Source organism: Belonocnema kinseyi, chromosome 9 (assembly GCF_010883055.1).
Source record: "Belonocnema kinseyi isolate 2016_QV_RU_SX_M_011 chromosome 9, B_treatae_v1, whole genome shotgun sequence".
NCBI classification, from domain to species: domain Eukaryota; kingdom Metazoa; phylum Arthropoda; class Insecta; order Hymenoptera; family Cynipidae; genus Belonocnema; species Belonocnema kinseyi.
The window spans coordinates 65,484,071-65,507,032 of record NC_046665.1 but is presented as its reverse complement, the minus strand read 5'-3'; the positions used below and the strand labels follow the sequence as shown (position 1 = coordinate 65,507,032).

The 22,962-nt window shown below is 29.7% G+C and overlaps 1 protein-coding gene across 1 annotated transcript in view; it reads right to left on the bottom strand.

Annotated features, from left to right (window-relative positions):
* The window catches only part of LOC117180574 (probable Rho GTPase-activating protein CG5521), a 91,950-nt gene that overhangs the window by 46,097 nt on the left and 22,891 nt on the right, over positions 1-22,962 (bottom strand). Inside the window, exons 7-18 of the mRNA XM_033373069.1 lie at positions 20,411-20,705; positions 17,326-17,690; positions 14,515-14,731; positions 14,228-14,435; positions 9,032-9,160; positions 8,386-8,613; positions 4,076-4,659; positions 3,892-4,021; positions 3,467-3,786; positions 3,324-3,384; positions 2,488-3,015; positions 523-1,005 (exon numbers count right to left, since the gene is read on the bottom strand). Coding sequence (XP_033228960.1) covers positions 523-1,005; positions 2,488-3,015; positions 3,324-3,384; positions 3,467-3,786; positions 3,892-4,021; positions 4,076-4,659; positions 8,386-8,613; positions 9,032-9,160; positions 14,228-14,435; positions 14,515-14,731; positions 17,326-17,690; positions 20,411-20,705 — 3,548 coding nt within the window. The remainder of the gene's footprint in view (positions 1-522; positions 1,006-2,487; positions 3,016-3,323; positions 3,385-3,466; positions 3,787-3,891; positions 4,022-4,075; positions 4,660-8,385; positions 8,614-9,031; positions 9,161-14,227; positions 14,436-14,514; positions 14,732-17,325; positions 17,691-20,410; positions 20,706-22,962) is intronic.

Genomic DNA, 22,962 nt, shown 5'->3' with positions numbered 1-22,962 from the left:
ACACAGGTTACTTAAACTTATACTCTACAAATCACTCGCATTTTGCTTTCCTCTTGCTTCTTTTTCAAAGCCCCTAGCATACTCGCAGAGGACGAGGTTCGGTTTTCCATTTAAAGTTTGAAATACTAATTCTTGAAAATCCCTCCCTTTTCTTCCACCTGCCCAATCGTTCACCTCTTCCACGCATTTTTTCTCTAATACCTCAATAGCGCCTTTCCATTTGAATATATGGAAAAATTTTTCCTCCTCTTTTTTGCATAATCGGCATATTGTGTTCTTAAAACCTTTATTTCCCGCTTTCCCCACATTTCCGCATCTTAACCGTGCCCATTGTTCTTTATCCCGTTCATTTGTTTTTTTCGCCTTCCCAGTATTCCCCTCTACCTAATTGGGATTACCAACTTTTATATTCGATGCAATATGATGACTTTTTTATTTTCCCCCAATCTCCCTGTATTTCCTGCGCTAAAATCGTCTCAACTCCTCTCTCTAGGTTCTTCTTGGCCTCCTCTTCTCTCTCACCTTCCCAAAGTAACTCTGCAGTTATTCCGCCACCTACATCTCTGCAAGCTTTCTCAAATGTATTGCCCAAACTCGAGGGGTTTCTATTTTTTATTCCCCTCAACTCTTCCTTTAAACAGATCTCCGGCCACCTCTCATTGTCCATTCCGCAAATTCGTATAAGGTACTTGCTTGCTCGCGCCCTAGCCTCGATCTCTAGACTCTGTCTTCCTGCCTCCATTCTCCATATGTAACCTGGAGTTGTGCTATCAACTCCCATTGCCATTTTAACGAACCTACCTTGCATTTTTTCTATCGAATCTCTTTTAGCCCAGCCACAGATTTCAACGCCATACATCCCTCCTGCTTTTACTAACGTGTCCATAAGATACAATCTTTTACCCAATCTATTAACTCCTGGTCTCTTTAAGACTCCCCATGCTGCATTCGCGGTAATTCTGGCTTTTCCTGCTATTTGCTCTGTGTGCTTTGTACAAGTTCCCCCTGTCGAAAACCAGTATCCCAAATACTTTAAGTTATTTACTACTTCTAATGTTTCCCCGTCCACTTTCCAACTTTCCCCTTGTGTCCTCCTCCCCCTTTTCTAAATATCATTACCTTGGTCTTATTTCCGTTAATTTGTAAATTATTATTCTTAGCATTCCCGTGAGCCCCTGCGCGTGGTGCGCCACCAAAGCCACATCATCTGCAAATTTAAGTCCAAAAATGTAGGTTCCTCCTATTACTGCCCCTCCTACATTCCCTTTTCCCCAAGCATCATCCATATCTCCTATAAATATGTTGAACAAGGTCGGACTGAGTGGACACCCTTGCCTTACGACCCTGTTTGTAGAGAACGAGTTCCTGTTTCCTTCACTCGTAATGACCTCATTTAATGTTCTGCTGTATAACTTTCTTATCATATCTAACATTCTACCTTTTATCCTTTTATATCTATTTTCTTTCATTTTTCTACGAGTATCCCTCTATCGAATGTATCAAATGCCTTCTTGGGGTCTACGAACGCCGTATATAATTTACCGCCCTTCGCCTTCAATTTGTTGTTAATCAGCGAATTGAGAACCCACACATGATCCCGTGTAGACCTTTCCCTCCTAAAACCTGCTTGGCTTTCTTCGTACTTGCCTTCCTTTTCTAACCAGCCTCTAAGTCTTTCGTCCAAGATGGCTGTTAGGATTTTGTACCCGGTATCCAGAAGTGCCACTCCTCGTTAGCCATTTTATGAATTTTATGGCGATGCCGTCTTCGCCTGCTGCTTTTCCTTTTTCTAATCTGTCTACTACTTTCGCTACTTCGTAAAATGAAATGTCCCTATTTATTTCCAAGTCTAAATCACCTCCCTCTCCTCTTCTCGTTTCTTTCTATTCTTCTATCTGTTTTTCCCCTCTCCCTGCCACTCCCCTGTTTCCTCATGTTCTATGTCTGTCCGTTCCATTTCCTCTATTACCTTCTGAGTTCCTAGATTTCCTGATTCAATATCTTGACCTTCCAGTAGCTTCATGAAATGCTTCTTCCACTGAGCTTTTTTAATTCCATTCCCTTTAAATCTCCGTTTTGGCCTAAGCTCCCCTATTGCCCCCCAAAAATCCCCCATATTTTTGCTCTTCTTCACCTTCTCCCATTTCTGTTTCCTTTCACAATTATTTCATTCTTTGCGGTACTCCTTTAGTTTCCTCCTACTCGCTTTATGGACCACATGTTTCCTATTTCCTTTTGTCTTCAAATTTTTTTTCAAGTGGTTAAAAATATTTTTCATCAACTTCTTTTCTTCCCCATTCCTTCCTTTTAGCTCCCTCACCCCTTCTGTTCTTTTCGTTTTCTGCTTTCTAGTCATGCCTACCATTTCTGCTACTTTTTTTATGCTCTCTATTAGTATGTACCACTTATTTTCCCACCCCCCTTCGTTTTCCGTTACCATTTCTTTCCCGATATCTTCCATGCTATCCCTATATTCCTTGCTCTTACTTTCATCCAACACTAATCTATAACCTATTCGCTCTCCATCTATTTCTGGCCTCTCTCTACGTTCTCTTTTCTTTCTATTATTCTCTCTAGTTCCTTTCCCCGCTTTCTCCTTCCCAGTTATCTTAAAGGTCACTGGAAAATGATCTGATTCCATTCTAGTTACCACCTCGATATCATTTATGTCCGAGTATCCGATTCCCTCAGACTCAATTATGTAGCCGATAATCGAACCCCCATCCTCTCCGAGATGCGTCCACTTCCCTTTGCAATCATTACCAATCCTCCCATTCATTATCATTAGCCCCATTTCCTCACAAAATTTTAACAATTTGGTTCCTTCCGCGTTTACAGTTTTGTCTTCGGATTCCCTACTTTTATGATAGTTCGTAGCTAAATCTGTGTCCATTTCGCCACCACCTATCTCCTCTCCTATCCTCGCATTCCAGTTCCCTAAAATAATTACTCTCTCTCCTTTTTCCTGCATATTTTGTAGGACTTCTCTTAGTTTTTCAGTCACTCTTGAAACTCCTACATTATTATAAATAGATACAATATTCACTTTATTTCCCCAGTTCCCTAGTCCATCTGCACTAATCACAATTCCAAACTCCCACTCCACCATTTTTACATTCCCACACACATTCTTACGCATTCCAAAAAGCTTCCCCCCCCCCCCATTTCTCTGCCCTTCCTTTTCTTTCTTCTTCCACTTTTTCCTTCTCAATCCATGTATCTTGCACTATTACTACGTCAAAGGATTTTGAAAAACTTCACACTCCTTTGACCTTTCTATCTCCCGCAAGATTCCACACAACACCTTTAATATCCCCACTCACCGCATCTCTCCTCTCTTTTTCCATGAAAAGGCTTCTTCTCCACTGTACCATCTTCCTCGATCTATGTGAACATTCTGTCATTGATTGTCCAACTCATATATCTCGCATTAGCTTTTCGTCCATTTCCTCCTTGCTGCCACCACCTTGCTTCGTATCCACTCTTGGATCTCCTGCTCTCTGCACGTCAAGTCGTCGTCCACGAAGATTTCTGTCCCACCAAGTTTATGCTTATTGACCAGTAATCGCCTTTTTTTCCCCCATGAATCCAGTTTGATCAAGACTCCACCAGCTATGTATCTAAGACTTTTGATCTGAATATTAACTACCGTCAAGTCCAGCAAAGTTGTTCTTATTTCCTCTCCTAAATCTCTTCCTCTAGATCTAAATCCTCGTACTATGATGTTGTTTCTTCGTTTCATTCTTTCGCCAAGTTCATACTCCAGCTCATCCGTTCCAAGTTTTTCTGGTCAATTTTGTTCGTTCCTATTAAACTTCGAGTTTTCTTGTTTTTCCTCCCGAGATTAAGATCTGTCATGGTCAACCCGCTCTGGCTCTTCCTCATCCCTACTTTTCCTTGAGTTCTCTCTGATTCTTACTATACTCTTATCCTTTGTTATCCGTGAAGTATCTTCCACATCAGTTTCTTTCGTCATCTGTGAGTCCTCATCAGCTGATACGGAGGTCACTAAACTTGGTACCTACGTATTTCTCCCAAATATCCCCTTCTCTATCAGCCCAAACTCGTATCTTACTCTCGCTGATTCTTCTATCACAGCTGACAGCTCTTCGGCTTGTTTCCTCTCGCGTTCTTTCACTTTTCTCAGAGCCGAAGTAGCGCCTTCTTTTCCTAATCCTCCGTCTATTTCTCTTTTCAGTTCTTCAATCTGTATTTTAAATTTATTAATTTCCTTTTGCATTCTTGAGTCCCACCATTGATTCAGAATTCCCGTTATCAATAGGCACCACAGTTTCGCGTTTCCAACACCGTCTGTCACCTCTTCCTCGATTTCGCCCTCTTCGTTCCCGTCGAGTTCGCTTTCATTTGTTACTTCAACTAAACCTTCTTCATTCAGCTCTTCTGCTTGTCGTTCCCCCTTCAATGTCCCTTCTTTGACTGATTCGGCAACTTCTTCTGATACTCCCTTTGCTTTATTTTCCCTGACTGGAGATCTCTGTAATTGGTGTGAAGCCCTGAATACTACCTGTTCGTTACTATTCAAACTCTCGCCTACCCTGCGAAGCAGGAATCCGTCTAATATTTTGGCCGCCCAGGACCTTCCCTCCTTCGAGCTTATTCCGTGGCAGCAGTTTCCTTTCTCTGTACTCCTTCCCCAATCTGCAAGTGTTCAGACAAAGGTGGCGCTGCAAGTTCCCCAAATTCCGGTGACAATCCGTCCTGGCCGCCATCTTCCTCACCAATTCCCCTAACCTCACTCTCCCCCAATCACTTTATGTTTCTTTCCAAAATGTTATTGCCCAACTCAGCTTACTTGTTGATAACACTTTCCCATATATAACCACATACACTTAATCCAATTCCATTGCACTCTAGACCGTACGTTTTGAAAACACCGACGAAAATCAATTATCTTGTCGCACGATCTCGACCGCGTGCTATCGGTTCGCGATCCTCCCCTAGGGACTTAATAAATAATAATGATAATAATTTAATTAAATTCAACTGTGCAAACTTGATCTAAAAATTTAAAATGTTACAAATTTATGTTTTGAAAATCGTATAATCATAAACATAACCCCTGTAAAATATTCTTTTTTTAACATCGGAAAAGGAACAATTTCAAATTTAAACTTGAAAAAATTAACCGTTTAAAATTGTCGTGCGTGTAAACTTGAACAAAATTAGAAAAGTAATTTAGTGGATTTTCAACTACAATTTGAAAATTTCTAATTGCAATGTACCTCTCGGATACGATAATTACCTGTACTTGTAGAAATATGGATTTTTTTCAAGCATTATCTTTTTTTTTGTAAAACTAGAAGAATGATCTTTATTAAAAAGTGTGTAAAACTATGGTATATTCATAATGGAATAGTACGCGTTAATTAGCAATGTTAACTCTCAGCAAAACACATAAAATGAACGAGAAGTGTTATCTTCCATGAAACGAAGAAAAGCAAAAATTTATAATGGTATTTGTTTCATTAGAAATTAAAAGGCACACATAATATTTGCAGGGATAACAATGTTTTTAATATCGACGGGGATTTTAAATGATTTTGAACATACATCATCTGCATTATACTCATTTTTTCATTTCAACCTTCCTAGTAATTCTAAAGTAATACTTACTTTAATTTATTTTTATACAGTTGAAGAAATTAAAACACGCCACAAATTCAACCAACAATTTCTAAAATGTTTGTTTTAGAGTTTAATCTCTAAAAATCTCAAGTCTTTTCTCTCTTGTGAATTTTTAGAATAGCAACACAAATTCAAATAAGAACATTCGCGGCTTTCGAACAAATTCTCCGAACCGGAAGCAAGTTTTAAGATTAAAGAATTGTAATTTAAACTACATATTTAAAACAGAATAAACAGTTTTTCTTATTACTAAAAATATATAAATTAGAACATCTTCAAACTTAAATCGCGTTTCACATTTTAAAATTAAAACTTTGGAAACATTCGAAATTTAATTATATTTAATTTTATTATGCGAATTTAAAAAATCTTAAATGTACGGTCGTCAAAATGAAACAAATGCTGAGTATGAGTATTCAGAAATGTGCGCTTTTTAATTTAAAGCTTCAAAAATTAAATTGAATACCAAAAATATTAATTTAATTAATTTTAAATAAAATACATGAAGTTTAAACAATAAAACTTTAAGTTTAGAAAATTCATTTTGAACCAGAAAAAAAACAATATTTTCAACCAAAGAAGATTAATTTTCAACCAAAAAAGGGAATTTTCAACAAAATAGTTAGATTTTTAACTAAAGATATGAATCTACATACAAAAAATTCTTAACGAAAAGTGTATTTTTTAACCAAAACAATTAAAATTTCAAACCAAAAAGATGAGTTTTCAACCAAACATTGAACATAAACTAATAAGATTTCTTTTCGACCTAAAATGAAGAATTTTCAACAAAATAAACGAATTGTTAACCAAATAGTTGACTTTTCAACTAAAAAAATAATTTCCACTATTTTCAACCAAGAAAATTGTTCACTCAATAAAGAAACAAAATTTCAACAAAATACATGAGTTTGCAATGAAATAGTTGAATTTTCAACTAAAGAACATAAAATTTTTAATTAAAATAGATTTCAGTGAAAAAAATATTATTCAAGTAAATAAAATCAATTTTCAATAAAATAGTTGCATTTTCAGTTTTTTCAGTTTTTTCAGTTTTTTCTACTTATATGATACATCTTCAACCAAACAAAGATATTTTTAACAAAATAGTGGAATTTTACACCGGAAAGATTAATTTTTAACGAAGAAGATTAATTTTCTACCAAATAAGATTAATTTTCATTAAAAAAATTAATTCTCGCAAAAAAAAAACAAATTTTGCATCAAAATATTCCAATTTTCAACAGAAAAAATAATAATTTTTTCCAAACTGTTTTAATTTTAACTAAATAGTTGAATTTACAAAAAAATGTAATTCCTGATATTGCAATGAAAAAATATTTTTATTTTAAAAGTAAAAATTCTTGAATTTAACAAAAAGATCGATTTTTTAAATTTGAAACGTAAATATATCAAATTTCTACGGCAAGAGATACATTTTTAATCTAAATGACAATAAAAAAAAATTCCATCCAAAAGACGAAATTTTTATAGCAACAAAAAAGTTGATTTTGAACCAATCAGGTGAATTTTTTCCCAAAGTAATTGAATTTTTAACCAAAAGAATGGCTTTTTATTAAAACATTTTGAATATTGAAATGACATAATACAATTTTGAACCACAAGATGAATTCTTAACAATCATAAAAATATACGTTTGTAAGACACGTTTATTTAATAAACATAATTGATATATTCATGTTCGTTCCCTAATTTTGCAAAACCTTAGTAAGATTTTTGTTCTAGGAGGGGGGGGGGGGGGGGGGTCAGAGCAAATCTTACATGGGGTAAGGGAGAGGGTTTATAATTTAAAGCATAGACTTTCTGAAAATAAAACCGTGAATCCAACGACCGAATTTGGAAAACCACCATAAAATTCTCCTATTGTAATCTTAAGAAGACGCTTCTTAAAAAGAAAATTGGACAAAAATAAAAAAAAAAGAGGAAAGAAAAATGAAAAGGCAACCAAACTAATCCCCTTTCTTCTCTTTGCTCTTTCGCCTTTTTTATTTTTATTATTACCAAATCCCAATAAAAAAACATTTATAAATAATATTCACCAACGTTTTTGACTTGATTTTCAAGTATCAAAGAGAGAGAATAATTGTTTCGTTGCTGTTCCTACCTGCTGAAATTTTTCTTATCATGATAAGGGTGCTGTATGAGTACCGAAAAATTGGTGAGTATTATTAAAAAATATTCTGTTATTGTGATTTGACAATAATAAAAATAAAAAAGACGAAAGAAATAAAAAAAGAGAGGGAATGGGATTTGGTTGGCTTCCTTCTCATTTTTCTTACCTCTTCTTTATTTTTGTTCAGAAAGTTTATTTAGGAAACAATCTTTTTTAAAGGAGGATCTTTTTTTTAAATTACAATAGGAGAATTTAATGATGGTCGTCCAAATTTGGTTGTTGGACGTTAAATAGGACTTTACACTTGATTTTAATCTAATTTAAATGCCTTAAATTTTAGTTTAGCATTTGATAAAGACGCTTAAAAAAATTCCTTAACCCTTGCAGGTTCTCCCTGACATCTCCTCTCCGGTTTTAAATTTCCTGACTACTCAGAATATTCATATCCAGAATCTGGTAACTCCAATCCCAAAAAACCGTCAGGATAAAAAAAAGAGCCATAAAAAAAAAGTTTAGCAAAGCTGAATAATAAAAAATTCCGTAAACCCAAAAAGCATCGGTAGACCGATTCTCCGAAAGGAAGGATAAAAACAAAATATACGTACCAATACTACTCCCATCAATATTTTCAATCTGAATAGGACTATCCTTGTTACTATCAACTCCGCTGCTTGGCGTAGGAGAAGGACAACGTGGAGATGGCGGTTCACTATCTACCATGATGACGCTATCCAACGATTTGGCACGTCTGATGAGCAATCTTTTTCCACGCGACGAATCAGAACTATTTGCTAATAGACGGGCCATGTCTTGCTCTATGGACATGGGGAGAACTGCACGCGAGGAAAAGGACTGTGTTTAGTAGACAAATAGACACACAAAAAATGCAGGAAGCAATTCAACATCCTCGAAATTCAATTAGAACAAAAAATTAATCCTCATTTAGAACGAAAAGCTCAATCTCCAATGAATAAAAGCAATCTAAAGCTTTATCAAAAGTTATCAGCACAAAACATTCAATTGTTAAGGGACGAAAATCGACTGGCTCTACAGCAGCTTGACACAAGACTGGATATTTTTATCCCACTCATCAGTACAAAGCAAAAAATAAAGACAAAGATATAAATAAAGCAGACTTGGGACGACGTGGCCGAATGCAGAATGTAATTTGAATGCATTTCTTTTTAAAGTTAAAATCGTAGGAGTATAAAATAAAAGTACATAAAAAAATTGAGAAGTAAAAGGACTTACTCGGAATTTCAGATGGTACATTGTGATGTCGAATTCGTTGTTTTGTACGGGATTTTAATATGTAAAGGTTGTTGTCACTCGCACTTCGTGGCAGTGGCCGCACTTTTCGTAATTCTCTGAATGGATGGTCTAAACAAAAAGTCAGGAATTTCCTTTTGTCAAGTATGATACAGTTTCATTTAGGGCATAGTGTATAAATCGTTGAAAAAATGCCATTCAGCCATGCGGCCATACGTGCAAACGGTTAACCGTGCAAAATCGGACAAAAATTATTTCTTGGTTCGTTAGATGGTTAAATCCACCACGTGCCACCAACATTTTGTCAAACTGCCTTGTTTTATATTAACGTAAACGAGTTTTGATACTTATATTTCGGACTTATGTGATAGACTTCATATCGGTATGATTAAATCCGTATTTTTTGCCCCTATCATTCTGTAAAAAAATATCCGTAAAAACGATTTTTTTGAAAATTTTGGAAACTACTACTACCCGCAAAATTATCCAAGATTCTTTAGGTTCATCGGGTTAAGCTATTTGAAAATATAACAAGGAATTTCAGAGGATTTTCTAGATTTACGGAGATTTGGAAGAATTTTACAGGACCTATTGGGAATGGTGGTCTACCATTTCGCCACCTGGTGCAGAAAACTGGAAATAAAAAGAGTAGGTACAATTTTAAAGTTGTACATTAATTTTTGCATAAAAGTGTTTTTACGATAGTTTTGTGAAGTACAAAACAATGTTTGAATACTAAAAATCAATCTTCATAAAAACATTTAATTTTAGATAAAATTTCGATCATCTTATACTGTTAAAAAACACATTTTTGTCAAACAGGTTTGAAAAAAAATTATTTCACTATTTCATGTAAGTTTAGAGAAATTTAAGTTTCAATATGGAACTCTTGAATTTCAAACTTTTAAAATTGAAGTTAAAAACTTTTTAAATTTAATAATTTTGTATTCAAATCTGATTCAAATGCTAAATAATTTACACGTATAAAATGAAAGCTACTTACACTTTTAAAGTGAATAATTTTTTATTAAATGCAGTTTATCAGCCAAATGAAAAATTTAATAAATTGTAGAGTTCAGAGATTCAGATTCAGTTCTAAAAATATAAATCCACGTTATCATTTTCAATTCTCTAAAATCTAAATTGAAGAATCAATCAATGAATTACAAAATTTTCAAAATTATATAATTTAAAGCAATTTTAAAACAGAAACATTAAAAATTGAACGATTACATTTTTTTATAAACTAAACACTTCTTAAATAAAAAGTTAAATTATTTATATTTTCAGTGGTTGAAAATACTTCAAATGCTTCCAAATTTCATGTTCGATAACTTTGCAAATCTTTCTAAATCTTTTTGAATAATCACTGAAAATTATCTTTTCAAAATAACAATCATTAATTTTCATAGGAAATGTTTTTTAATCTTCTAAAGCCACTCAATATTCTTTAAATTTGTTAAAAAAATTTTTGTACGGAATCTGCTAAAATCTTTATTTTTTTTTTAAATTATGTCGTGGGCTATTTACACTGAAATTTTGTTACTAATAACTAGATTTTGTAGGCACACGTAGAAACTTTGTTTAAATTATTTCAAATAATTTCCATTTTTAAATTGAATTTGAATTTTTTCAAAACTTCTAAATATTTCTTCAACTTCCTTGAATTTATTTACAGAATAATATGTGTTCAATTGTTATTTATACATCGAAGCTCAAAAATTTACTTACAAATAAATTTTTTTTTTAATAGAACAATTAAAATCTAACGTTCAAAAATTAGTTTTTAATATTTTAGTATAATTACTGATTTTAAATAAACAGTCAGATATTTCTAAATATTAAGTAATTCTTATTTTTCTTATTAATTTTTTTTTAATTTACTGGTTTAAAAATGGAATATTTTAGACTAAAATAATATGTGAAATTTCATAGAAGCTTCTAATTATGAATATATTATTTCAAGATTATTTTAAAATTGAAAACAGTTTAAAAAGTTTCAATCAGGCGTTTACATTTTTTTAAGTAATAAGACTTTCCAATTGAAATAGTTTACATAATTTTTAACGTTAGAAACTGGAAATTGTAATAATATGAACTGATTTCGAATCGTCTTGTAAAATTAATTATTATTTAGTTTTTAAACCTTAAAAAACAATTTAATTTTAAAAAACATGATTAATTTATATTCACAGTTTATCAGCTAAAAATGGTTTTTATCTAAAATCTTCGATTTCAAACGCTTCTAATTTTTAATGGCTTAAGTCTTTAAAACTGCATTCTAAAATTTTTTAAAAATAAAATGTACACTTAACAATTAAAATCTAAAATTTAAAATTGGTTAAAGTGGACGATTTTGGAAATACGCATTTTAAACTGAATGATATAATAAAGATTTTTATGCACAAATTAAAATGTATCTTGAAATATTTCAAGGATTTTCAAGAAATATCAGATTTTATGTACCTTCACGAAATTTCAAGGGGTTTATAATATTTTTAAGAGAAATGCCAAAGAATTTATTCACAAGAATTTAGAGATTTCAAAGCATTTCAAAGATATTAAAAGATTTTTAAATATTTGAAGGTATTTTGGAAAATTTCGAAAAACTTGAAAGAGTTTTAAATATTTTAGGATATTTTAACATTCCAAGGTATGTCAGTAGATTTCAAGCGATTTTAAGGTATGTTCCAGGATTCAAATGAATTTTTAAGAGCTTCATAAGGTTTCAAGGGATTTTAAAGGACTTAAGAAATTTCAAGGGATTTCCGAGGATTTTAATGATTTGAAGGGATTTAAAGAAATTTCAGGCGATTTTTAAAAAAATTGGAAGATTTAGAAAAATTTTATAGGACATATAAGGTTTGAGGACATTTTTAAATATTCCAAAAGATTTTTAAAGGATTTTAACTTTTTTCAATATTTTCGAGGATTTAATTGATTTTAAAGTTTTTCAGTAAAGTATTTTAAATCGATTTTCCAGGATTGCATAGGACTTCAAATATTTTAAGGAATTTCGAGGAATATCCTCAGTGTTCGTGTAACTTCACGGGATTTTAAAAGATTTTATAATATTTTAATGAAATTACGAAGAATTTATTCACAAGAATTGAGAATTTCAAAGGATTTCAAAAGTTTGAAGTGATTTTCAAATATTTCAAGTGTTTCCAAATATTTTAGAAAATTTGGGAGATTTTTGGATACATTAAAAGATTGGAAGGAATGTCAACAGATTTCAAGATATTTGAAAGATTTCAGAGTATTTTAAATCCTTCTTAAAAAAGTTCAGCCGATTTTAAAGAATTTCAGAACATTTAGAAGGGTTTTAACGTATTTTATAAGATTTCAGAGGTTTTCAATGATATTACAGATTTTAGAATCTTTCAGTAGAATATTTTAATCAATTTTTTCAAGATGTCAAAGGATTTCATAGGACTTCAAATATTTTGAGAGATTTCAAGAAATTTTAAGAAATACCGTCAGACTTGATGTAATTTTACGAGGTTTCAAAAGATTTTCTAATATTTAAAAGAGTTTTCAAGAGCTTCAAAAACTTTCAGAGATTTATAAAGATTTCAAAGGTATCGAAATAATTTTGGGTATTCTTAAATGGTTCCAAATAAAGTTTTAAGGGATTTAAAAAATTGCAAGGAATTTCAAGAAATATCATCAGATTTCATGGAACTTCACGGGATTTTAAGGGATTTTCCAGGAATTTCAACGGATTCCACGGCATTTTATAAGATTTAAAATGATTTCAAAATTTAAAAAGATTTTAAAGGCGTCTAATAAAGTACTCAATTGAAATCTTCAGGATATCAAAGGATTGGAAAGAAAATTTTGAAGGGATTTCAGGAAATATTATAAGATTTTATGTAATTTCACGGGATTTCAAGGAATTTTATAATATTTTAATGAAATTTAAAAGAAGTTATTCACAAGAATTGAGAGATTTTAATGTTTTAAATACATTTTCGAATATTTCAAGGCATTTTAAAAGATTTCAATTAATTTGATAGATTTAGGGTTTTTATCAAGGATTTTAAAGGATTTAAAGAATTTCCGAGGATTTTGAAATTTTTAAGGGATTCAAAAAAATGTTAGGCGATTTTAAAGAATCAAGATATTAAATACAAGATATTATTCAAATTATTAGCACTATCGAGTAATTAAGTCATTGACTAATACTAAAAACATAATTAATAATTTCTTGAATTTGACCCTAAAGTTCTTGAATTTTAATAATAATTTAAACAAATTTTTATTTTACCTTCTTATACTGAAAAATGCAATGTATATTTTGGCAAAATTAATGTGTGTACTATATTAACTTCAATTTAAGCTCCATGAAATTCCTTAATTTTTAAAAAAGAATATTGCATTTCTAATAAGATAGATGAATATTTAACCATAATTTTCCACAAAAAATACGATTTTGCAACAAAATAAAAGAATGTTCAGCGAAATAGTTGAATTTTCAATTAAAGTTTTTCGACTTTAATGACGAATGATCAACTGGAATAGTTTAATTTTCAACTAAAATGATAATTCTTTAACTAGAATGGATGAATTTTCAAACAAAGAGATGAACTTTTAACTGAAATTATGGAATATTCAATTCGAATAGTTACGTTTTTAATTTTTAAAAAACTAATTTTAAACCGAAAAAAACCTAATTTCAAAGAAATAGTTACATTTCTAAATTAAGTGATAAATTTTTAACTAAAACGATAAGCCTTAAACTAGAATAGGTGATTTTTAAACAAAAACATGAATTTTCAACCAAGAGGGTTAATTTTTACAAAAAAAAAAATAATTTAAGCCATTTAAAGAGATCTTAAATCCGACCCTTATTGATAAAAAATATTAATGTTTAAACATATTCCAAAAATGGCAATCCTAGCATATTATAAGTAACATAAGGTTAATAATAAAGTAATCATGGTTACAATGTTTTGAATATTTAAATTCTTTAAACATTTATTTTATTTAAAAATTCATATATTGTTTTTCTAATTTAAAAAAAAAATTAACAAAGCACGGAACTGTAAATTTTATCTTATGAAATATTTAAATATTTCTTGAATATTAAGCATTTGTTAAAATTAGTAACAATTTAGACACCATTTCCTTATTTTATTAGAAAAAGAAATATATTTTTTACGAAAAATAATTCACCTGTTGTGCAATCTTTGGAAGATTGATGAGATTCTTGATCGGCGCTTCCTCTTCTCGGAGGCTGAACGCTTCCTGTGGATGCTGCACGACATCCAACACCCCTACGTTTTTTCGATTTTTGCTCACTTAGTCTATCTAAAGGTAAATCATTCAGATCTAAATTGTAAACATGTCTCGCAAGAACTCTCGTCAGTGTATCCAAAGTTTTCTAAAAGATAAAAGGTTGAATTAAAAATTTGTTTCATGAATTTTTCTGATGTTTTTTGTTCTCTCTGAACTGAACTTACCGCCCATTCTCGAATCAGTTCTTCCCATTGAGTCAAGGAGGTTAAAACCTGAAGAAACTGGTCCCAGAGTTGAGAGGATATGACGACATTCAAATTCGCCTTGATCCATGTGACTATAAGAGTCTGGAAAATTGCAGGAGCCAATTTTCCGCCAATGCTGTCTTGATTTCTCTTTTTCTTCCCGCTGAGAACCAGCGAAGTTATTTGCAACAATACCCTGCAAATTTAATTTAAAACGTTCTTCAGAGTTTAAATTGAATTAAAAATAACAGCGCCATCTGCCAAGTTATCCGATATTTAGTTAGTAACGCTCTTGGTGGAAATAGGGTGATTTTTCACGAAAATAGGAGAATAAATTCTTTTAAATAAAATTATTGTAGGTACTATATTTAATTCAATATGAAACGAATTTTCTATAAATGAGTATTTTATTTTTCAATTAAAGAGATGAATTTTTAACTGAAATGATAAATTTTCGAAAAAAAAATGAATTTTTAACAAATTATTTCAGCTATCAACCAAGTATAATTGAATTTTTCAACCAAAAATATAAATTTTTAACTGAGAAGATTAATTTTCCACTTAAAAAGACAAATCTTAAACCAAAAAGATAAGTTTCTAACTAAAAAGATCAATTTTCAGCAAAAAGTGAAATAGTAACATTTTTAGTTAGAGATTAATTTTCAACAACAGTTGATATTTTAACCACAAACTTTTTGAATTTAAAATTAGAAAACAATGGATTATAACAATAAAATAATAATTTTCAATCAAATATTTGAATTTTCAACTAAAAAATAGCAAATTTTTACCAAAAATGTAATAGTTAAATTTTCAGTTAAAAAAACTAATATTCAACCAAAAAAATTACAACATTTGAACCAAATAATGAATTTTCAACTGAAGAGGTGAATCAACTAAAAAACATAAATTTTCAGCCAAAAATAGAATAATTAATTTTGAGTTCAAAAAATTAATGTTCGAAAAAAAAGACAAATTTTCAACTGAATGTTAATTTTTCAGCTAAAGATACGAATCTTCAAATAAAATAAATAAATTTTAAGAAAATAGCAAGACCTTCAACCAAGAATAGATGAATTTTCAATTAAAAGATATAAATTTTCAAACAAAAATGGAATGGTTAAATTTTGAGTTTAAAAGATTAATATTCAAAATAAAAAGACAAATTTTCCATTAAATAGTTGATTTTTTAATAAAATTTATTTTTCAATAAAATACATGGAATTGTCTGTTAAAACGATTGCTTTTCAATCAAAAAATATTGCAATTAAAAATAAAAAACAGCCGAATCCAACCAAAAAGAGGAATTTGCAAAAAAAAAACACATTATTTATTAACCAAATATTTGAATTTTCAACTAAAAATTATCAATATAATACTGAAAATGGAATAGTTGAATTTTCAGTTCTGAAAATTAATTTTCAAATAAAAACAAACAATATTTCAACAAAATAGTTCAATTTTCAACGAAAGAGATAATTTTTCAATCAATCTCTCTTTTTTTTAAAAGAAAGTATGAATTTTCTAAAGATTTAGAATAGATGAATTATTAAAAATAAATAAATGACTTTGAACTAAACCATTGCCTTTAAAAACAAATAGTTAAACTTTCAAACTAAAAGACGAATTTTCAAAAAAATTAATTAAACTTTTAACCAAAAATTTAAATTTTTAACCAATAGTTGTACTTTCAACCCAAAAATTGTATTTTTCAGAAGGCGGTGGAACTTTCAACAAAAAAGTTAATTTTAAACCAAGGAACATAAATTTACAGCCCAAAAACACAACTTTTCTCCCAAAAAGATGAACTTTTAACCCAAAATGAAGAATTTTCTATTCAAAAAGACCAATAATCAACAAAACAGTTAAATGTTTTAAAACCAAGAATGATTAATTAAAAAAAAAAATAGTCAAATTTTCAATAAAATATATGGATTTTCCACCAAAAAATATAACTTTTAAACAAAATAGTTTAATTTTCAAGAAGGCCATTAAATTTTCATTAAAATAGTCGAATTTTTAAAGAAAAGAGATTAATTATGGAAGGGTGGCAGATCATAAGATAGTAAGGGACATTTTTTCCGAAAAAAAATGTTTGCATTGGAAATTCTTATAAAATCCAATACACATATCATTAAAAGGATTTGTTCGAAATCGCATTTTTATGTTCACTTCACACTTTTCTACTTTTTTAATAAAAATACTTCGATTTTTTTAAATGGAAAAAATGTACTATTGTATTTTCTGAAACTTTAAGACCGTTTCCTATTCATATCCCTGTTCCCAAACATCATGTTATACCTAAAGTAAATATATCTTTCACGTTTCAGCCACAAAATCAACCTAAACTACTTTTTATTCATTCACACGCTTTTTTGTCTCCTACAAAGTCCATTTCCTCGAAAGTAAATCAATTTTTTCGATTAAACTTTTCTTTCCTGTATTCAGCATACGCATATCTCGGAAGTATATTTTTGTTTTTCGTTTTAATTGCAAAATCGATTTACAGAATGTTTTTTCCCTCCCCTGTAAAATTGCCATTTTGTCTTTTACCTCCTTATGATCTGTCACCCTTCAATTAAGAACCAAAAATATGACAGTGGAATTTTTAAGCAAGAAGAATTCAGTTTCACCGAAAAATACTTGGTTCTATTAATTTAGTTCACATTTTACAGAATGAAAAGGGGAAAAAGAGAAAAGGAGGAAGTTTTTTGGAAACAGGGGGAAAAAAAGGAATTCTTTAAAAAGAGAAAAAGAGGGAAAAGAGTGTGAAGCCTTTTTGAAACAAACCTGAGCAACTGCTCCCAAGTGGAAGGTTCCAGTCTTGTGTGCATGACAACGTATCGATATACGTTTAGCACTCTCTTGCAACTATCTGTTTGTTCCTCAAGAAGTGTCGCGGACGCAGTACCACTCACAGGCTCTAAGAAAAATACATTCGACGCTTGCGTTATGAACACTTGCAAAACATTTTGCAATCCGGCCCTCACGAATAAATTTTCCCGGTGAATAGCCCCGAGATAGGAGTCATTTCTGAGACGATTTTGCCTCTGATACTCTTGAGGACTTTTGTCAGCATCTTCTTTTCTTTGACAGTCTTCTGAATCTCTTTCCTTGTGTCCATCTAGTGGTTCCAACATGAAAGGTGGAATCTCCTAAAAATTCAAATTAAGCTCTTACTTTAGGAAGTTTCTAAGTAAACTTCTGAAGGTAGTTTAAATGGTAAATCAAACAAAAAATACAAATTTTCAACAAATTAGCTGAATTCTCAGCAAAAAAAAACAACTAATTTTCAGACCAAAAAAAAGGAATTATTCAACAAAAGAGTTTAAATTGAAGTAAATAAAAGAAATCTCATTAAAAATGTTGACTTTTCAAGCTGAAAAAATGATTTGAAAAAAAAAACTTGAAATTTCAACCCAAAATAAACAAAGCAAATAAATGAATTTTCAACTAAATAAGAAAAAACTTTAAACCAAAATAAACTAGTTCCAACACGAAAGGTGGAATCTCTTAATAATTAAAATTAAGTTCTTACTTTAAGGAGTTTCTAAGTAAACCTCTAATTTTAGTTTAAATGGGAAATCTCGCTTTTTAATTACATTCAGAAATGATCGCTTTTTTTGCAGGGTGTCTACTAAAATCCCGGAAAAAAATTGCCTGATAATGAACTCGGAATATGTATACACAGTTTCGCGAGTTTGTAATGAATGTTTTTTTTCAGTCTTTAAGGATTCAATTAATATGTTTCATTCAAAAAGCGCTGCCAACTTATATTACAAGATATTCTTAAATATGCAAGCATCATTGATTAATTAAATAATTACGTAATACTGAAAATATAACAATACAATTCTTGAATTTGTCTCCAAACTACCAAATTTTTGAACTAAAAAAGATAAGTTTTCAAACTAAAATGGAACTTGTAAATTTTCAGATAAAATCATTAATTCCACGAAAACTAAAAAACCAATTTTCAACCAAAGTGATGAATTTACGATTAAAATTATAAATCTTAAATTTCAATACATAAATTTTCAACGAAATAGTTCAATTTTCAACTAGAAAAGACCAATTTTGAACCAAATAGTTGACTTTAAAACTAAAAATGATCAATGTTTAACCATACATGAAGCAGTTAAATTCTTATTTAAAAAAAATTAATTTTCAACCAAAACAAAAATATATTTTGAACTAAATAGTTAAATTTTCAATGAAAGTGATGAATTTTAAACCAAAAAGATTATTTTTCAATTTAAATTATGCAATATTCAACTAGATTAATTAAAGTTTCAACCAAAAAGATAAATTAAAAAATAAAATTATAAATATTTAACTCGAACACTTGAATTTTCAAATAAGAAGATTAATTTTTTAAAAAGGGGTTTTTATAAATAAAATACATATTAAAAATATTCAACTGGATTAATTAAAGTTTCAACCAAAAACTTAAATTTACAAATAAAACTACGAATATTTAATTGGAACACTTAAATTTTCAACTAAGAAGATGAATTGTTTAAAAAAACGGTTCTTTAACAAAATAAATGAATTTTACACAAAATAGTTGAATTTTGAACTAAAAAAGGTCAATTTTTTAAAATAAATAGAATGGTTAAATTCGTAATTAAAAAGATTAATTTTCAACAAAAAAACATCTTCAACATAACATTTACATTTTCAATCAAAGTGAGTTATTATGAATAAAATTATGAATATTGAATTGGAATACTTAAAGTTTCAACGATAAATATGAATTTTCAAACAAGAAGATTAATTTTCTGGAAAAAACGATTTTTTTAGCAAATTACATCCATTTTCCACAAAATAGTCGAATTTTGAACTAAGATACAAATTTGGAATAGTTACATTTTCATTTAAAAAAGTAGCTTTTAGCCAAACTGATGAATTTTTAACTAGACTTGAATAATTAATTTTAAACCAAAAATATGAATTTTCCACTCAAATTATGAATCTTCAATTCTTCAACTTGAATAAAACAATTTTAAATCAAAAAGATGAATTTTCAACAAGGAAAATTAATTTCTACCAAAAAGACGATTATTCAACTGAAAATGATAATTTTTTAAAGAAAAATCGAATAGTTAAATTTCAGTTAAAAACAAGTAATTTAAAGCTAGAGACGAACGTTTAACTAAAGTGCTGAAATATTCAACTGGAATAATTACACTTTTAGTTTTAAAAAAATAATTTAAAAAAAATCAACAAAATGGTTAAAGTTTTAACTATAATAATTAAATTGGTAAAAAAATAATTGTTAGCCAAGGAAGAAACGAATTTTCAACAAAACAGGTCAGTTTTCAACCAAATAGATGAATTTTCCATTAAAATGATGAACCTTAAAAAATAGTTTTTAAGAAAAGGGTTTAACTTTTAACAAAGTAATAACATTTTCATTTAAAACAGATGAATTTTGAATGAAAAGTATAGTATTTGATATTTCAACCAAAAAATATTTTAATTATGGTCAAAAACAGTTTAATTCAACTAAAAAGATAGATTTTTCATCATTTGTTGAATTTTTAACTATGAAAGATTTTTCTATCAAGACGAAAAATATTTCCTACAAACTGCTAAATATCGAACAAAATATATGCAGTTTTAACGACATACTTGAAATTTCAACCAGAAATGATCAATTTTCGACCAAAAATAGAATAGTTACATTTTTAGTTAAAAAATTAATTTCAAACAGAAAAAAGCTTACAAATGAATGAAGAATCGTGGTTCATGCATTTCATATTGCAATCAAAACAAAAAAATTAAGCTCGCTCGCGAAAAAATTCCCTGACTAAAAAAAAAACCTTGACATTTTCAGGTTTTTCCAGATACACCCTATTTTTAAATAACCTACGTTCATTTGTATCCAGTCTTTGTAAGCGCCAATCGCCTTCCGAATAGCTCCGGCGTGTGTGAAGTCCAGTAAAAATGCCTGCCTGTACAATTCGTGAATAAAATTCACGTTGTCACGATTACCATATAAAACTTCTCGCACTAAGACTACTGCCGATAAGGCACTGTCCTCCTGACCCAGGCTTTCGTGTTGACTCGGGTTCGATTCAGGGGAGAGTAAATTCGAGTCGACCGAATTTTGATGGACCGGGACCCTACGTAAGTCCGGCTCGGTGCCTTCATCGTTGGACGTTGAACTGGAATTAAAAAACAGTGGTGGTTGAACAGTTTCAATTGGGGACTTGATCAATTTGGTAGAGTTGTCACAAAATCTAAATTTCTCTGACCGATTTTTAATAACCGATTTTTCATTTTCTCTGACGGTTCAAAATTTTTCTTTTAGGTAGAATAACAACCTTACGCCTAGGAGATAAATAATGTAATGAAAAAAGGGGTTTCTAAATATATTTCGAACACTTTTAGTGACAACAGTGATGCAGAATTTTACAAGGGGTCGTCCAAAAATTTCGTGAGGCATAAGTAAAATATGCACTTGAATTTTCAACCAAATAATTTAGTTTTCAACCTGAAAAGATAAACTTTATATAAAAAATGTAAGAAATAAATTTGTAGTTAAAAGAATTAGTTTTCAACCAAAAAATACGAATTTTCAACAAATTAGTTAAACCCTGAATCGCGAAAGAATAATTTTATCACCAAAAAGAGGAATTATGCAACACAAGGGTTGAAATTTCAGTCAAGAAAAAAAAATCTCATCCATAATGTTGAATTTTCAAGCCAAAAAGAAGAATTTCTAACAAAAAACTTGAACTTTCAACCCAAAATAAGTAAACCAAATAAATGCATTTTTTTAAAGGAATAGAAAATTTTAAGCCAAAATGGACTAGTTCCTTAACTAGTTAAATTTCCGCATTTCCAACAAAAAAGTTACTTTTGAACCAAGGAGACGAATGTTTAACTAAAAAGATGAATCTCCAACGATTAACTTTTAACCAAAGAGTTGAATATTTAACCCAAGAGATGAATTTTCCACCAAAAATAGAACAGTTTCATTTACAGTAAAAAAATCAAATTTTTTTACACAAAATAGTTGAATTTTCAACAGGACAGATAATTTTTCTCAAAAAAGATAAATTTTCTACCAAAAAATGGAACAGTTAAATTTTTAATGGAATAATAAGATGAATTTATAAGCAAACAGTTAAATTTTCAACCATACAGATGAATTTCTATCCAAGCAGATTAAATTTCTACCACAAAAGATCAATTAAACAAAATGAAGGTTAAAATTTCAGTGCAAAAAAATAAATATTAATTTTAAAAAAGTTCTTTTCAACCAAAGCAAAGATTTTTCAACAAAAAAAGATTATTTTCTAACAAAATGCATGAACTTTTCACAAAATATTGAACTTTTAAAGGAGTTCTCAATGTAAGAGTTAAATTTTTAAACAATTAAATAAATTTTCACGCAAAACGTTGAATTAAAAAAAAAGTTTCTCAACTAAACTGATGAATCATCAACCAAAAATACGATTTTTTAACCAAATAGTGAAATTCTCAACTAAAACAGATTTATTTTGAAGGCAACAGTTGATATTTTAAACCAAAAAGGATGCAATTTCTACCAAAATAAATGAATTTTTAACTCAAAAAGACGAATTTTCAACAAATTGTTACATTTATTGTTGAAATACATTTCCAGCAGGATCTCTCGAAATCTTTGAAGCCCTTTTGAAGTCTTTGAAATCTTTAAACAGTTTCTGAAATCTTTTCAAATCTTCGAAATATTTCTGTGGAAGACTTTTAAAATCTTTGAAATCTTTGTCAAATCTTTGAAATTTATTTTAAAATGATTAAGTAATCTTCTCTGGTTGAAATGTAGTTTTATAATAAAACAAAATTAATTAAAATAATGAACAACAACGCTAAAATTGTAATTTTTGTGAAAATCTGTAATTATTACTGGTAAAATTAGGTAAAAGTTCGGATTCTAGAAAAAAACTTGTAGTTTCCTGGTAGAACCATTTTTTGTAATTTTCCTGTTGCATTTAAAAAAAAAGTTTAAAATTGTACAAAATTACAAAAATAATTCTACTAGAAAGCTCCAGTTTTTGCTCAAATTTAGACACTGACAATATTTGACAAGTACATGCAAATTTGTACAAAAATTGTAATTTCTTGTATTTTATTTTGAAAATTTATTTCCAGCATTTAAAATACATTTCCAGATATATTTTGAAATATTTGTGTAATCTTTTGGGTTTTAAGGAATATAAAAATACAATTGAGTATTCTACATGGACATTGGAAACAAGGGACTAGGCATGTCATTGCGGGGTTGATGCAATGAGGGGGAGGTCCGCCAACTTTTGATTTCCGGCTACAAACATGGCAGCGCCCACATTTTCTAGTTTCATGCAGTTTGTAGGCAAAAATGATCGTGCGCATAATCAAATAGCACATCGTAAGATGGCGGCTCTCCCCACTCATGGA